At 47.5% G+C, this 17,163-nt stretch overlaps 1 protein-coding gene and 1 long non-coding RNA gene across 3 annotated transcripts; both read right to left on the bottom strand.

Moving 5' to 3' along the window:
• Positions 1-2,098: 2,098 nt before the first annotated feature.
• LOC310701571 (uncharacterized protein) lies at positions 2,099-13,706 on the bottom strand. Of its 2 annotated transcripts, XM_083492685.1 has the most exons (4): positions 13,306-13,706; positions 10,166-11,124; positions 7,701-7,779; positions 2,099-5,416 (listed from the first exon to the last, which is right to left on the bottom strand). In XM_083492685.1, exons 2-4 carry the CDS (start codon positions 10,886-10,888, stop codon positions 4,695-4,697), a joined length of 1,524 nt encoding a protein of 507 aa, XP_083348811.1. In that variant the 5' UTR covers positions 10,889-11,124; positions 13,306-13,706; the 3' UTR covers positions 2,099-4,694. The 2 variants fall into 2 exon arrangements, with proteins under 2 accessions (XP_083348811.1, XP_083348812.1); XM_083492686.1 differs by lacking the exon at positions 13,306-13,706 and having other exon boundaries at positions 10,166-11,161.
• LOC310702237 lies at positions 5,438-7,680 on the bottom strand. The gene is made up of 3 exons (XR_014523389.1): positions 7,161-7,680; positions 6,000-6,814; positions 5,438-5,576 (listed from the first exon to the last, which is right to left on the bottom strand). It is a non-coding gene; the product is annotated as an uncharacterized lncRNA (long non-coding RNA).
• Positions 13,707-17,163: the final 3,457 nt, after the last annotated feature.

Here is a 17,163-nt window from a genome sequence, read left to right as displayed (position 1 = left end):
TGTGGGGCATAGGAATCCGTTCATTCCCCCCCCAAAATATAGTCCGTCCCACCACATGGTCTGAGGGATGGTGGACCGACCCCCAGGTGAAAAAGGTTGCTGACCCCTGATCCAGTCCATCCAATTCCTCTAGCAAACACAGCAAGTTGATGCTTGATGTTTGCCCCTTAAAGGTATAGTACCTCTGAACAGAGGTATGTGGGTGGCACTGTGGGTTAAACCACAGAGCCTAGGACTTGCCGATCAGAAGGTCGGCGGTTCGAATCCCCGTGACAGGGTGAGCTCCCATTGTTCGGTCCCTGCTCCTGCCAACCTAACAGTTCGAAAGCACATCAAAGTGCAAGTAGATAAATAGGTACCGCTCCGGCGGGAAGGTAAACGGCGTTTCCGTGCGCTGCTCTGGTTTGTCAGAAGTGGCTTAGTCATGCTGGCCACATGACCCGGAAGCTGTACACCGGCTCCCTCGGCCTATAGAGCGAGATGAGCGCCGCAACCCCAGAGTCGGTCACGACTGGACCTAATGGTCAGGGGTCCCTTTACCTTTACCTCTGAACAGGGAGATTCTCTCTGAGCTGCCATGGTGTCCATTCTCCAGTGCACCCAAAGTAACAGCCCCTACATTTAAGTGGAGCTAGCTGCCTTTGTGTCAGGAGAATTATAAATAGAAATGCCAGTTTTGTGGCATGACGGGCTCCCCTGCAAGAAAACATTGCAGTGTGTGCTGTGCTTCTTAGTATGCCTGCCATGCCGTCCAAGATACCGTATTTTTCGTCCTATAGGGCGCAACAGCCCATAGGACGCACCTCGTTTTTTGGGGGGGGAAATGAATTTTAAAAAATTATTTTACCCCCTCCGCCCTGGCTGCCGCCCCGAGCCTTGCGCTCACCTGCCCGAAGCACGGGGCACCCTCTGGAGGGCTCCCCGTGCTTCGGGCGACAGGCTGCCGCCCCAAGCCTCGCACGCTTGGCGGGACCTCCTGCCGGGCGCGTGAGGCTTGCAGACACTCTCCCAAAGCACGGGGAGCCCTCCGGAGGGCTCCCCGTGCTTCGGGCGACAGGCTGCTGCCCCAAGCCTCGCGTGCTCGGCGGGACCTCCTGCCGGGCGCGCAAGGCTTGCGGACACTCGCCGGGGCTGCAGGCTGCTGCCCGCAAGCCTTGTGAGCCCGCGGGAACTCCCACCGGGCTCGCCAGGCTTGCGGATAGCTTCCTGAAGCCTGGAGAGCGAGAGGGGTCGGTGCGCACCGATGCCTCTCGCTCTCCAGGCTTCAGCGAAAGCCTGCATTCGCCCCATAGGACGCACACACATTTCCCCTTCATTTTTGGAGGGGGAAAAGTGCGTCCTATGGGGCGAAAAATACGGTACTCCATTCCGCTTCTCCCTCAGGGATACTCCATTCCATTCCTACTGCCCCAGTTAGGCATGCAGTCCCTCCACCTCTGTGGTCGGCCTTAACTTCAACCTGGCCTCACTAAATTTTTGGTCTTTGGCCCACCTTTGCCATGGCGGGGGGCCAGTCTGTCAAAGCGAAGGGTCCTTGAAGATAGGCAGAGTGTCCCTCAGCTTCATTGGTTGCCCATGATTTCTAATGTTATGAGGGAGAAAAACCCACCTGCTTTCTCCATGCATAGGTTTAAAAAACTTCGATCGTGTCTCCTTAACTCAGCTTTTTCTCTAATTGAAAGTAGCACCTTGGTGGTTGTGACTGCCTCCTGCAGAACTGAGTTCCATAGTTTAACTAGGCGGTGGGGGGGCGCCTCCGGGGAGAAACATGGCGGCGGCGCTGAGGAGTCTGAAGGGAATGGTAGGCCTGGTGACCGGTGGGGCTTCAGGCCTGGGCCGGGCCATGGCAGAGCGGCGGGTGCAACAGGAAGGCCGTGCTGTGCTTGTGGATCTGCCCAAGTCCGATGGGGAGAGCGTGGCCAAATCGCTGGGAGAGAGATGCAACTTTGCTCCAGCTGAGATAACATCAGAGCCAGATGTGAAGGAGATGAAGAAGATTCAGATGTGAAGAAGATGATGAAGAAGAAGAGTTTGGATTTGATATCCCACTTTATCACTACCCAGTTTCCCCGCGGTTAACACTCCAGGCACAGAAGCAGACTGAAAAAAGAATGTTTAATCTCAACTTGTTGTTGTTGTTGTTAGTTGTCTTTTTTTAAAAAATCAAACAAACAAAGGTAGGAGATACACTCAGCCATCATTTTTCAAGTATATAGCTATACAGAGATAAATATATGTCGCCATAAAGAGGGAAGAACTTATTACAAGACCACCTAAGGGAAGTTAACATTGCCTGGGAATCAAAGGTTGAAAACCTGAGGGAAATTCTCAGGTAAGGAGAAAGGGGGAGGGGGCAGAAGAAGAAAAAGCAAGTGTTTGAAAATACAAGGCATAAATATTGACTACATTGGTTTTGGATATAAGTAGGACTATCTCGGGATGCAACGGAAGGGGCCTAGCCCACGCCTCAGAGGTACGAAGTCCTTTAAGGTCCAGAGAGATTCTCTCGCGTGCCGAGTTCAGGGGATGAGATGCAATTCCGACCTTCTCGTGCTGCTTCGCTTTTTAGACCCATTTCACAGGTGGAGGGGAAAAAGGGGGCGCTGTGGTGTCCACGTTTTCCATCACTTTTCCTGGCTCCCGCCCACCTCAGCCAGTCATCTTCACTTCTCAAAATTTTAGACTGGATCAGGCCAAAGGCATCCGTTTCCCAGAGTAGCCAGTTATGACATCTCCAAGAACTCCAGAGGCAACAAAAAAAGGCAACAGCCCACTCACCTTGTCTTTCCTCCATTCCCCCCCCCCCCAAAAAAATCTGGTGTTTCAGCTTCTATTCCTAACCACCAGGAGCATTAGCTACAACCAGTTGCCAAAAACCTGCCTGAGTTTTGTAAACCGTGGTGTACTTTTGATGGCACTGTATAAATAAATAGTAATAAATCTGGGGGCTGAAATTGGCTTTTAGTGGCACATTGTTTGGGGCAGATTAGCTTCCTCCTGTGCAAGCCCAGTCGTTTCAGTCAAATCAGGGCAGCGTTGTATTTTTTAAAAGCAAGAAGTTAACGTTAAGCCTCAGTAGCCAAAAAGTGGGAAGTTCCTTTGCATATATTTGCATACACGGCAGAAATTTATCCCACTTCTCGGCCACATGACAGACAGCCGCTAGAAACCCTACAGACTCCCTTTTCTAGCTAATGAGGCTTCTCCAGACTTTGCCCACAAACTTTTAAACCCTTAACACACTTTGCTTTTTGTCACTCAGTTTAGTTTTCTCTTTAAAATGAAAGCTGAATTTGATGCCTCCCCCAAAATGGCGGGTGAAGGAGACTTGCCACGGTCTAGCAAAGGAATTTTAGCTGGACTCCTTTGCACACAGAAGGTCCAGCGTTCAACCAGGCGCCCTCAAAGTCTCGCCGGACTACGGCTCCCACCACCCCTGGCCATTGGACAGTACTACCTGGGGCTGATGGGAGTTGTAGTTCCTGGCTCCAGGAGTCAATGATGGGGAAGATGTTCTGCCTGGAGAGCTTCTGCTGGTCACAGCTGGCATTGATGGGTGCGTGGCCCTCCTGATGCCATCGGACTACAACAGCGTGGACTATGACAGCTGTCATAGAATCACAGAATTGGAAGGGACCCCATCTAGTCTAACCGCCCTGCAATGCAGGCATCGAAACTAAGGCATCCATGCATGCATGCCTAACTCTGTCTCTCTGAAACATCTGAATTGGGAATGGCCGGGAAGGCCCAGGACTGGGGCCTGGATGCGGTGGGAGGGAGGGGGAGGGTTAATAAAGTGAGAGGTTCTCCGGTCCAGGAAGCTGCTAAGTTGCCTGCCCTGAACGGGGCCACACGCTCCCTGAAGTAGCAAGCGTGTGGTTTGGAGTTTTTAAATTCATGTTCTGGTCTGTGTCTTTTTAAACCACCTCTCTGCTGCTCTCCTTGAATTTCGTACATTGCATGCGTGGAAGGCGATACAATTTGGAACGATAATAATGCAGTGGTACCTCGGTTTTTGAACGTAATCCGTTCTGGAAGACCGTTGGGCTCCCAAAACGTTCAAAAACAGAGGATCAATGGGCTGGCTGCAAAGTCAATGGGAAGAAATGAAAAACGCGCCTTGGAAGCCGTTCAACTTCCAAGGCGCGTTCGAAAACGGAAGCAATTACTCCTGGGTTTTCGGCGTTCGGGTTCCGAATTGTTCGGCTTCTGAGATGCTCGAAAACCGAGGTTCCGCTGTAATAACAACTCTGGTCGCCCCTGACCATTGAGCCAGGCTGCCTGGGGCTGATCTGGGAGTCCAGCCTCATCTGTTTCCCCTCTCTGTAGTGGAAGATACCGAACTAGACCGACTTATAGCACGACCTGGTATGAGGCAACTGCCTATAGCAGGGGAAGGTTGCCAACTGTCCAAAACCAGGCCCGGCCGTTTGCAGTTCGAAGACGCAGGGTTAATCTTCACACGAAGAAAACAAAAGGAGAGCGCACTGGATCTGACCAAATGGTCCAAGTCTGGCATCCGGGTTCCCAGCCAATCGGATGCTTCCAGGAAGCTCCCAAGCAGGGTGTTGAAGAAACAGCCCTCCTGTATCGCTGCCTTGCTAGATGGGTGCAGCCCGGAGCCGGCCCCCTACCCCATCCAAAATGTGGGTCATGCCGAAACACCCCACCCACCCCCGGAGAAACCACGCCCCTCACTCGCCCATGTGCGTTTTCTTGTGCGCAATGAGGTAGAGGCCCCGCGTGAAGCTCTTCCCGCAGTCCAAGCACTTGTAGGGCTTCTCTCCCCGGTGCGTCCTCTCGTGAGCGGTGAGGTTGGAGCTGCGCCGGAAAGCCTTGCCGCAGTCGGCGCAGCTGTAGGGCTTCTCTCCCGTGTGCGTCCTCTCGTGGACGATGAAGTCCGAGCTCCAGCGGAAGCTCTTGCCGCAGTCGGTGCACTTGTAGGGCTTCTCCCCCGTGTGGGTCCTCATGTGGGTGGTGAGGTTGGAGTTGCGGTTGAAGCTCTTGCCGCAGTCGGCGCACTGGAAGGGCTTTTCGCCCGTGTGGATCTTCTTGTGGCGGATGAAGTGCGAGCGGTGGTCGAAGCTCTTCCGGCAGTCCTGGCACTTGTACAGGCGCTCTTCGGTGTGGATTCTCCGGCGCAGGACCACGCACCGCTTCTGCCGCTGGTTCTCCTGGAAGAGGATCTCGCCCAGGTCCTTGTAGCCCACCCGGCATGGGACGGCCTCCGGCAGGCGCTTGGCCAGCTGCCTCTCCAGCCGCAGCTGGTTCTCAGAGGCCTTCTCCATTTCGTGGCGCTGAGAGAGGCTCCCGCGTGGCTTTGGCGCTGACGCCCCACCAGGGTTCTCCCGTTGGAGATATTCCTGCTGTTGCACAAGGACCTCCCTCTCCTGTTCGCTGAGCAGCCTGCTCCCCGCTGGAACCAAAGAAAAGAGTGGAGATGTAACTGTGAGGTATAAAGTAATGGATAGACAAAGTACAGTGAGGTTAATTGGAAGTCAGTTTTAAATTTCTTCTCTATAAATTTTATAATTGTGTTCAATACCAGGAGTATATATGATGATAATTATATTAATCTTCTTATATCTTATAGTGTGGTGGTTTGTTTGATTTTTCTGTTATTTGTTTGTTTGATTGTATGTTTGTTTGACGCGGGTGGCGCTGTGGGTTAAACCACAGAGCCTAGGACTTGCCAATCGGAAGGTCAGCGGTTTCAATCCCCACGACGGGGTGAGCTCCCGTTGTTCAGTCCCAGCTCCTGCCAACCTAGCAGTTTGAAAACAAGTCAAAGTGCAAATAGATAAATAGGCACCACTCTGGCGGGAAGGTAAACAGTGTTTCCGTGCGCTGCTCTGGTTCGCAAGAAGCGGCTTAGTCATGCTGGCCACATGACCCGGAAGCTGTATGCCAGCTCCCTCGGCCAGTAAAGCGAGATGAGTGCCGCAACCCCAGAGTCGGTCACGACTGGACCTAATAGTCAGGGGTTCCTTTACCTTTACTATCTTATAGTGTGGTGGTTTGTTTGATTTTTCTGTTATTTGTTTGTTTCGTTGTATGTTTGTTTACTTGTTTGTACGTCTGTTTTTCATAAATGTATTTATTTTAAATTAATAAAGATATATATTTTTTATTTTAAAAAAGAGTGGAGGGAAACCGCAAAATTATTAATCGGTAAGCCAGCAATTAAGAGTGCTGGAGTAAGATCTGGGAGAGCAGGGTTCAAATCCCCGCTCAGCCACGAAGCTCACAATCCCTGTCTCTCAGCCTAACCTGGCCTTGCATGGTTGTGGTGGGGGTTAAAGGAATGCAAATGAATTAAAAAAATAAATCACAAGAGTTTGAAGAGGGCCCTTAGATGCCATCTAGTCCATCCCCTGTTCAACTTCAGAAATGCTGCGTAGGATGATGTGGTTTAGGGGAGGAGAATATGGAGACTACAGTTGATAGAAATTGGGCATAGGCTGAGGGTACCACATTGGCTCTCTTTGGAGGTATATTCTGCTGCTTAATAATAATAATATTTTGCCATTTTATTTTATATTATTAAAAAAATAATTATATTTATTATTTTGGCAAAGTAATAATAATAAATAAGAATTCAAATAAAAATGTGCACCCCACCACTGAGACCATTCCATTGTAACCATCCAACCTCCCAAAATGTCAACACCTCTTGCGATGGTTTGACCCCTTTCCATTTTAACAGTACAAATTCTACAAACACCTTCCCTATCTCCTCAGAATCATTTCTCCTGCGTATTCCCTGTCTTACCTTAATAGCACATATTATCATCAATGGCCATATCCCACACCTCTTTATACAGTGGTGCCCCGCAAGACGAATGCCTCGCAAGACGGAAAACTCGCTAGACGAAAGAGTTTTCCGTTTTGGAGGTGCTTCGCAAAACGAATTTCCTATGGGCTTGCTTCGCAAGACGAAAATGCCTTGCGAGTTCCTGCGGGTTTTTTCCCCTCCCCCCCTTTTTCTAAGCCGCTAAGCCGCTTATCAGCCTATCCGATCAGCAGATAAGCCGCTAAAAGTCACTAAAAGCCGCTAATAGCGCTAATCCGCTAATCCGTCAATGGGCTTGCTTCGCAAGACGGAAGAACCGCTAGACGAAGAGAATCACAGAACGGATTCTTTTCGTCTTGCGAGGCACCACTGTAGCATTCTTCCATTTGATATTCACCTTGCCCCTTCCACTTCCTAGCTATAACAACTCGTGCAGCTGTCAATAAATTTTTGGGCAAGTCCTTCCCAGCCTGCGAACCTTACCAATTTAATTAAGAAAGGAAGGGAATGGTCAAACAGACTGGCTCTCCTTGTCGTCTTTCCACTGGCAAGAGAAGATTGTTGTAGCCCAACAGGCTTTTGCAGACTGACCAAATTTTTCAAGTGAGTGGGCTTTTTAAATAGCACTGTGCTGTTTTTTAGCTATAAATAAAAAATAAATCAGTTTTTATCTTGCTTTAATTCTACTGTAGTGGCCGGGGAAACCCAGCCAGATGGGCGGGGTATAAATAATAAATTGTTGTTCTTGTTGTTGTTTAATTGCTGTTCAGCAATTCTCTTTTATACCACTTTAGCCTTCTGTATTTTAATGCCCTTGCTGCCCAGTCCACCCCCCTATGTCCTTTTTGCCGCTGACACGGCCACCCCACCTGGAACGAAGAAACAAGCCGGGCGCCCCCATTCTTACCCTGTTTCCGAGAAGCTCCCAGGCAAACTTGCTGCACCCTCGGGAAATTCACCGTCACTTCTTCAAAGGAATCTAGAACCTGCGAACAAGGGTCGCTGGTTAAAAGTGAAGCACAAAGAGATTTGGACAAACCCAGCCACCTTCACCGGAGCAACAGACCTGCTTGTAGGAGACGTCAGGCCCTCTGGGTACTGAACTATAACTCCCAGCAACCCCAACCAAGGTTACAGTCACTATTTGGGGGCAAGACAGCTCTAAAGTCTTATTCTTCAAATGATGGACTGACTGTGATTTTCTGGCTAGGTTAGCTTTGAGCTATGTGAAGGACTTGAGAACTTAAAACAAGAAAAGTCACTTGAGCCAAGGACAGTGCAACTAGGGCCAGGGCCTTTTCGGTACTGGCCCTGACTTGGTGGAACGCTCTGTCCCAAGAGACTAGGGCCCTTCAGGACTTGACATCTTTCCGCAGGGCCTGCAAGACAGAGCTGTTCTGCCTGGCCTTTGGTTTGGACTCAGTCTGACGCTCAGTCTACGGGCTACTTTTAAAATGAGGCCGCATTTTAAATTGCATTTTAACCTGTATTTTAAATTGGTTCCCCCGCATTATGTTTTTATTGTAATTTTGCTGGTGTTGGCCGCCCTGAGGGCGGGGTATAAATAAAATTTATTATTATCATTATCATTATCATGGAGATATATATATATATATATATATATATATATATATATATATATATATATATGCCTCTTCTGACCTTTTTCTGATTTCAAATTTTTATTTGTACTTTTCAGATTTATACATTTCACTGATTTCACAATCATTTTTGACATTTCAAAAATTGACTTCCTTCCTCCTCTTTCTGCGGTTCCTTAAATTTATTTCTAATATCTTCTGCGTATCCTAATGGACTTAATCCTCTTTTTCTTAATGGTGACTGCTCCTGCTCAGGCGGCACAGAAAAAGCATTTTGGTTCCTGAAACTCACTCTGATTGTGCAGATAAAATATAACAGATAAGAATTCTCCAGGATGTGTTTCTAGTGGGTGAAAACATTCCAGATTAAATGATTCCCAGGAATGCAATTGGTCACAAATAGTCGATGGGGAAGTGCAAAATGCGCTTGGCGCCTGGCTAATTTCAAACACTGCTTGGGGGACCTTTAGAGCGCCAGCTGCTCTTGAAGTAGAACTCCCATCATCCCTGGGTGTTGCGCATGTTTTCTGGGATGGATCAGATGTATGACCAGCCAACCTCTGATTAATAACCTCCAAGGAAGTAGAGTCCACAACCTCCTGAGGGAGACGATTCCACTATCAAACAGCTTACCGTCAGAAACAACTCTAGCACTCTCTCAGCTACATCTCCCAGGATTCTTTGGGAAGGAAGCCATGATTGTTTAAAGTGGTATCACAGTGCTTTAAACATATGGTTAGATTACTGCAATGTGTTATACGTAGGGCTGCCTCTGAAGACGGTTCGGAAACTTCAGCTAGTGCAGAATTCAGCGGCCAAGTTGCTCACCTCAGCAAGAAGGTTTGAGCATATTACACCAATCCTGGTCTGACTGCACTGGTTACCAGTTAGTTTCCGGGCCGAATTCAAAGTGCCGGTTTTGAACTATAAAGCCTTAAACGGCTCAGGACCACAATACCTCAAAGACCGACTCTTTCCATAAGAATCTGCCCAGACCCTGAGGTCATCTTCGGAGGCCCTTCTTCGTGTGCCTCCTCCTCAAGGGGTCTGGAGGGTGGCATCGCAAGAACAGGGCCTTTTCTGCAGCGGCTCCTCATCTGTGGAATGCTCTCCCCAGGGAAGTTCACCTGGCGCCTTCATTACACATCTTTAGGTGCCAGGCAAAAACATTCCTTTTTAACCAGGCCTTTGGTTGACCTGATTGACATCCTATTTAAAATGTGGCCCTTTTTTTGGGGGGGGTGATATTGAGTTAATTGTTTTTATTTTTATTTTATATATTGATATCTTTTCTGTGAACCGCCCTGAGACCTCTGGGTATAGAGCAGTAAAGGTAAAGGGACCCCTGACAGTTAGGTCCAGTCGAGACCGACTCTGGGGTTGTGGCGCTCATCTCGCTTTACTGGCCAAGGGAGCCGGCGTACAGCTTCCAGGTCTTGTGCCCAGCATGACTAAGCTGCTTCTGGCAAACCGAGCAGCGCACGGAAATGCCGTTTACCTTCCCGCCAGAGCGGTACCTATTTATCTACTTGCACTTTGACATGCTTTTGAACTGCTAGGTTGGCAGGAGCAGGGACTGAGCAACAGGAGCTCTCCCTGTCAAAGGGATTCAAACCGCCGACCTTCTGATCGGCAAGTCCTAGGCTCTGTGGTTTAACCCACAGAGCCATAGAGCGGTACATAAATTCAATAAATAAATAAATAAATATGGCATGAATGTGACCCAAGAAGGGATTTTTTTTGTTCATTTCCTCCCCACTTTTCCTCTCACCAGCGGTTGGGGTCTCTCCGCCTCCTGCTGCCTCAGCAGGAAACCCTCGGCCAGGGCCACCGCCTGGGCGCAGGTCTCCGGCCCGCGCTCCCTGACGCAGCCTTGGATCTCCGAGGGCAGGATGGCCAGGAACTGCTCCAGGACCAGCGCCTCCAGGATCTGCTCCTTGGTGTGCCTCTCCGGCTTCAGCCACTGGTGACACAGCTCCCGGAGCCGCCCACAGACGTCCCGCGGCCCCTCGGCCTCCCGGTAGCTGAAGTGCCGGAACCGGTGGCGGTGGGCTTCAGCGCTCGCCGCATCTTCCTCTAGGACCTCTTCCTTGACCTTCCAGCCGCCCCCCCGCACGAAGCCCTGTGGGGCTGCCCCTCCCGAGGCCGGGAAGCCCTTGGGGTCCTTGAAGGCCACCAGCTCCGGCAGCGGCGGGCTGCCCCACCCGGCGTGTGGGGACTGGACCACCTTCAGGAACTCCTGCCACTGGGCTTCCCAGCGCTGGGCCAAGCCCTCGTCCGGCTCCTCTTTGATCTGCTGCGGCGTCGCCCGCCGCAGGAACTCCCGGGCGCCAGCGGCGGGTGCCGAACGAGGGCCTTTCCTCGCCCCCTCAGCTGGCTTGGCACCGCAGGCCAGGCTCTTCTCCTCCATTTTCACCCGGGGCTCTCGAACAGCCTGGAGGCGCAGGGCTGGCGGAGAACCCCCTTCTTTCGGAACGGCTTTCCTGGAGGCCATCGGTAGGGGCCTTATCCCATCTCAGGCCTGCCTGAGCTCCAGTGACGGCCGTTGGCCTGGAGGGACACCAACTGCCGTGGGAGGGAGAGAGAGAGAGAGAGAGAGAGAGAGAGAGAGAGAGAGAGGAAGGTTCCTTGGCTCCGTCGTCCGTTCTGTGATTCTAAGGCGTGTGGGACGATGGAGATGCTGCCGTTTGACTAAGGGATCCTTCAGCCAGCCGTCATTTGCAAGTGGTCCTGATGGGTACAGGTCACAAAGCACAAAATTGTAGCAGTGGGGAAAGAAAGGAAAGAATGGAGGAGATAATGAATTGAAAAAAAATGTTTAAGATAACCTTTGTTTAAAAAAAAAAAATGCCCGGACACTGAGGTCCAGAGCTGAGGACCTATGGCGGTTCCCTCACTGCGAGAAGCCAAGTTACAGGGAACCAGGCAGTGGGCCTTCTCGGTCTCCTACCAACTCCCTTAACAAACTACAATTCCCAGAATTCTTTTGGAAAGAAGCCATACCTGTCTAAAGCGGCACGGTACCTCAGCTGGTAGAGAATGAGACTAGTAATTTCAGGGTCATGGGTTCGAATCCCACATTGAGCAAAAGATTCCTCCATCGCAGGGGGCTGGACTAGATGACTGTCGGGGTGCCTTCCAACTCTATGAATGGTTAAACTCACTGACAGGGTTTTTAATGGGTGGTGTGAATGTGTCACACTACTTCCATGACTTTTTCCTGTTTTCAAGGCCAGGCCAGGCCGGGGACATCTGCAATTTTTATCTGTAGGCTGCTTTGAGTCCTTGTCAGGGGGAAAAGGTGGAGCAAAAATATATATATATATAAATAAAACACTCGTCTTTCTATCAGCTACAAGGCACAGCCTTGTTCATGCCTATCTGATTGGTAGGAGGGAAAGAAAAGTCCTTTCAGGAGCGCCATGCAAGGCTCGGCCTGTGTGTCTGTGGGCACCAGGTTGGCGACCCCAGACTGAGATTAGGAAGCTGCCTTATTCTAAGTCAATCCGTAGGTCCACCAACCACGGAACTGATAGAGTTGGCTCAGTTGGCAGAGCATGAGACTCTCACACATCTCAGGGTTGTGAGTTCGAGGCCCATGTAGAGCAAAAGATTCCAGCATTGCAGAGGGTTGGTCTAGATGACCCTCGAGGTCCCTTCCAACTTTATGATTCTACATCCACACTGACTGGCAGCAGCTCAGGCAGCGCTCAGGCAGGGGGGTCTCTCCCATCCCTGGAGAAACCAGTAAGGATCAAACCCACGACCTTCTGCATGAGCTATGGCAATAAAAAGCCAAAGTACCCATCTAAGCCAGTACTGTCTGCACTGACTGGCAGCAGCTCTCCATGGTTTCTCCCAATCCCTGCCTGGAGATGTCCGGGATTGAACCCAAGCAGGCGCTCTATCTCTTTCCTTAAAGGCAGAGTGAGGATTCCAGTCCTCACGGTCCTAATGGAAGAGCTGTTTAAATGGGAAGCTGCCGTAAACAGAGTCGTAGAATCACGGCATTGCAGAATCGGATCCCGGGGGCGATCTGGTCCAGCCCCCTGCAATGCAATAATCTTTTGCCCAACGGTGAGGCTCAAACTCACGGCCCTGAGATGGCAGGGTCTCGTGCTCTACCGACTGACCCTCCAGGCTTGATTGATTGATTTGATTTATTACGGCCATTGGCCCATATCTAAAACAATACATCAAGATTTATCCATAAACAAACAATTTAAACAGTTCCAAGTTAAAACACCCATATAAAACCAATTTTACTTCAATTAAGTAAACACTATATACAATAAGCTCCCTCTATGTCAACCGCAATTCAAATCCCTCGGATTTTGGGGGATATGCGTCTTAGTTCTGGCACTTATTGATGGTTCTTAAGTTTGGCTAAGCTGTCAGAGTCATAGAGTGATCCATTTCTCCTCTTATGAAATAAGACATTAATCAGGTATCTAGCGACTGCAAGGGATCTACTTGAGTCTTCGTCGTTTAATAAGTATATTATTTGGGCTTCCTGAGGTCTGTCAGCAATTCTCGATAAATATGGGGCCAGAAACTTGGACCGTGAAGCCGAATGTAATGGACAACAGAAGATTATATGATATAACGATTCTATAGAGCCACTTTTACAGTCACAGAGGAGTGAGATCTGTCCGTTGGAGAGTCTGTTACCCAACACATTTGACAACCTTCCAGGCTGCTCAACTCAGCATCGCCTACCCTGGTCGGCAGCAGCTCTTGGGAAAGGAGTATTCCCAGCCCTAAATGAGGATGCTTGGGGCCTTCTGCATTCAGAGCAGCTGCACTGCCTCCCTCGCCCCCTTGCTGGGCTCCCTCCTTCTCCCTTGCATTGCACAAAGATGAACGGAACAAAAAAATAATTGGAATATTTGCATTTATTTTTGTACTCACTTCAGCAGCCCCAGCCTCTCAGGCGCCTTCAATGCAACCACCCCAGAACTGGAGGAGGAATGAAAAGAGGGAGATGAAGCTACTTTGTGCAAAAGGTTGGGAAGGAATGGAGGGTGAAGGCGGAACAGGAAAGGAAGGGACTCCCTGGTCTTTCTTTCTTTTTTTGCATTTCTCCCTCCTCCCAGATGTCTGCGGCCTCTCTAGCAACTGTCACCGGATCTATTGGGTTAACCCTTATTGGGTAAATTCAAATTCAAAATTCAAAGAGAAGCAGGAGGAGCTCTTGAAACGCCTGCAGCTGCCGCCTCAGTAGACCAGGCTGCTATCCGGCAGGTCTTGTACGAAGCAGGCAGAAATTCAACAGGTGCGGCTTAAAAAAAAAAATCCCGTTTCCTCCAAAAAACATCTTCTTCTTTTTTATCCTTTTTGGACTGTTTGTGGTTTTTCTTTTTTTGATATATTTTATGTTAGAAATAAAATAAAAAGAAATTTCAGAAAGAAAAAAAAAAAAAGAAAGAAGAGCAGAGTTTCACATTATAAGGGAATAAATAACCACATTTTTGGAAGAAAAAAAAAATATCCGGAAGAGAGAACATCAACAATCAAAAGCAATTCCATGCTGCAGACTTGCATTTCTTTTTCAGAGTGCTGTGTTTTCCAGAAGAAGAAGAAAAAAATGAAGACATTTTTTGTTCCTTTCCCTTTCTACATTATTTTCATTTTCTTCGCTACAGGCAGCAAAAGTAACAAAAAGAAAGAAAACGAAGCGCGGAATATTTAAGCCGCAAAGCATCGCAGCCTGGAAGGAAAAAAGTGCAAAGATGCAGCACAGCTCTAAAGGGATAATAATAGCCTCTAAAGGGAGAGGTTCCCTTTGCAAATAATAAAGATTTATATAAATAAAAGGATTCTCCCGTCGTGAGTTCCCTCACAGGTTCCGTATAGTCTTGAATGAGCATGTTGGTAAAAATTTGACCATACGCCTCAATATTTGTACAGTATTTTATTGTAGTATGAAAAAGATTTAATAAAATCGGGGGCGGGGGATAAATAAAATCATGCCATATGTCAAAAAGCAAAAATCCCATCAGGTCATTCAAGCTCTGCCCCTTAGACAATTTTTGTTTGTTTGTTTGTTTCCACAAGTTTCTCCAACTGGATGAAAGTCTCTTGCCTTTGATGTTCATTATTTGACTGGTTTTGAAACCTATTTTCAGGTGTGTGGTTTTTTTAAAAAAACCTGCTTTTAAAAATATTTCCATATGTCTAAATCGCTTTGAGGCATTTATGTCAAAGGCCATTAATAAATGAAGAAATGTAGAAACAACTCCTGATGTAAACACAATGCCATATATACAACAATTACTAACAATTCCGTTTGGCAGAACAATGTCAAACTGAGCACAGGTACAGACTAGGATCGTAACGTACGATACAATAATCTTTATTGTCCCATACAGAACAACCGAAATTGAAAAAATCTACATCAGACATTCAAAAACCTTGTGATCCTTGAAGGAAGTTCAGCATATAAATTTAACAATCAATCTATATCAAATCTGTATTGCCAGTAGGCATACAGAAATACCCTGTTTACCTGGATAACTGGAACACTTTTTTTTAAAAAAGGTCAATTATGGCTGCAGTCTTTACCTGGGAGTAAGTCCCATTAAACTCACTGCAGCTTACTTCTGGCTTGACACGTACAGAGGTGATGAATCAATAAAAGAATTCAATTCTAAATTTACTTCTTACAAATTATGTTTGGTTGTCTGCTGCCGGGCACATTTTTTAGATCCGCTTTCCAAAAAACACATGTACAAAAGGCACCTAGGACTTTACAGAGTAAGGCTTTGGTGCTGAATAACTTAAGCCGAAATCCTTGGCTGCCTACATACACGATATGAAGTACTTGATTTCCCTCAAAGAATTCTGGTCTCTGTAGTTTACCTCTCAACAGAGTTTACAGTTCCAGCACCCTCAACAAACTACAGTTCCCAGGATTGTTTGTGGGCTTAAAATGTGCTTTAAAGCTGTGTTACGCACTATAGATCTAAAAGACATTTGGAGCACATTCTTTCCCTCAAAGAATTCTGGGGCCTGTAGTTCATCTGTTGCGGAGTGACAGTTCCGAGAATCCCTTCGCAGACTACAGAGCCCAGAATTCTTTGAGGGAAAGAATGTGCTTGGAATGTGCTTTATTTTTTTTTTAAAAAAATTTTTATTTCCCCCCGTAACATTATCTATAATCATTACATTACATGTATAGCCGAGTAAGATTGTCCTCCATTAAAACGGTTTTAACAATGAGTCCGTAAGTGACCGTGGAGGCCAATTCTGGATCCACACGATTTTCCACAGAGGGGACATTGGTTTCCAGGTGGGAGTTGATCACGGTGTGGATTTGCCAGGCGTGCCTTCCTCCTAGCACGTTTCTCCCTTGCGTCCTGAGTTCGAGTGTCTTCAAAGCCCATGACACCTTTGGTAAAGGCTGTTCTCCAACTAGAGCTCTCGCAGGCCAGTGTTTCCCAATTGTCAGTGTTTATACTACATTTTTTTAGATTTGCCTTGAGACAGTCTTTAAACCTCTTTTGTTGACCACCAGCATTATGCTTTCCATTTTTAAGTTTGAAATAGAGTAGTTGCTCTGGGAGATGATCATCAGGCATCCGCACAACATGACTGGTCCAACAAAGTTGATGTTGAAGAATCATTGCTTCGACTCTGGTGATCTTTGCTTCTTCCAGTACATAATATTAGTTCACCTGTCTTCCCAAATGATGTGTAAAAAATTTTGGGGACATTCGCAGGGCAACCAAAATGCTTGTTTACAAAGCTATTGTACTACCAACCTTACTATATGCTTGTGAAACATGGACCACTTATAAACGCCATCTCCAACTCCTCAAAAGATTCCATCAACGGTGTTTATATATACTTCTATATTGTCATACTGTTAGGTTTCTTGTTTTTTGTAAATAAAATTGCAAATGTTTATTTAAATGCTTTGAATGTGCTTTAAAAGAGAACTCCTTCATCTTCCATGAATTTGTCCAATCCTCTTTTAAAGTTCTACAGTTTAACTGTGCTGCGTGAAGAAGTCCTTCACCGTTCAGCCTCACTGGGTTAATACCAAATTTCTGGTATTAACCTCTCTCTGTCTACTCTGGAGCAAATGCTAGTCCTAACTCAGAGTAGACCCATTGAAGTTAAGGGACCTGAAAATCGATGAACAACTCTTATAGATAGACGGAAGAGGATTTACCGGTACTCTACTCCACTATTTGGAGGACAAGTTATAACGATGTATAAAAGCCATAGCAGAAATTGGTAATTGAGCAGGTGATGTGTAGGGAGAAGGGATGAATGTATTTTGAAATGATAGCCGCGAAACATTATTTTATTGGGAGCAGCAAATGAGAGAGAAAAATAGAGGGGACATCTGGCGGGCGGGGGGTGGGAAGTCAACTTTCAAATTTGTACATATTGAATTTGTATTAATTTGGTGACAATTTGTTAAAAATTCTGGAGTATCAATAAAAATAATTGGCGAAAAGAAAAGAAAAGAAGTTAAGGGACCTGACTCAATTTATCTGAACAGAAATGCTCAGGGTTGCAATTTGAGGTGTGTGAAATTTCATTTATTGCTCTCTTCCCGTGAGGTGCCCCAAAGCAATCCACAATACAGTGGTACCTCGGGTTAAGTACTTAATTTGTTCCGGAGGTCTGTTCATAACCTGAAACTGTTCTTAACCTGAAGCACCACTTTAGCTAATGGGGCCTCCTGTTGCTGCCGTGCTGCCGGAGCAAGATTTCTGTTCTCATCCTGAAGCAAAGTTCTTAACCTGAAGCACTATT

Source organism: Podarcis liolepis (assembly GCF_965112155.1).
Source record: "Podarcis liolepis genome assembly, chromosome: 2".
NCBI lineage: Eukaryota > Metazoa > Chordata > Lepidosauria > Squamata > Lacertidae > Podarcis > Podarcis liolepis.
This window is presented reverse-complemented; position numbering and strand designations above follow the sequence as displayed.

Excerpts from the sequence above, each read along its gene's own strand:
- LOC310701571 (XM_083492685.1), bottom strand. The coding sequence starts at position 10,888 with ATGGCCTCCAGGAAAGCCGTTCCGAAAGAAGGGGGTTCTCCGCCAGCC. Across the intron at positions 7,780-10,165 it reads CGGAGAGACCCCAACCGCTG|GTTCTAGATTCCTTTGAAGA; the intron begins GTGAGAGGAAAA and ends CCTTGTTCGCAG. Across the intron at positions 5,417-7,700 it reads GGGAGCTTCTCGGAAACAGG|CGGGGAGCAGGCTGCTCAGC; the intron begins GTAAGAATGGGG and ends CTTTGGTTCCAG.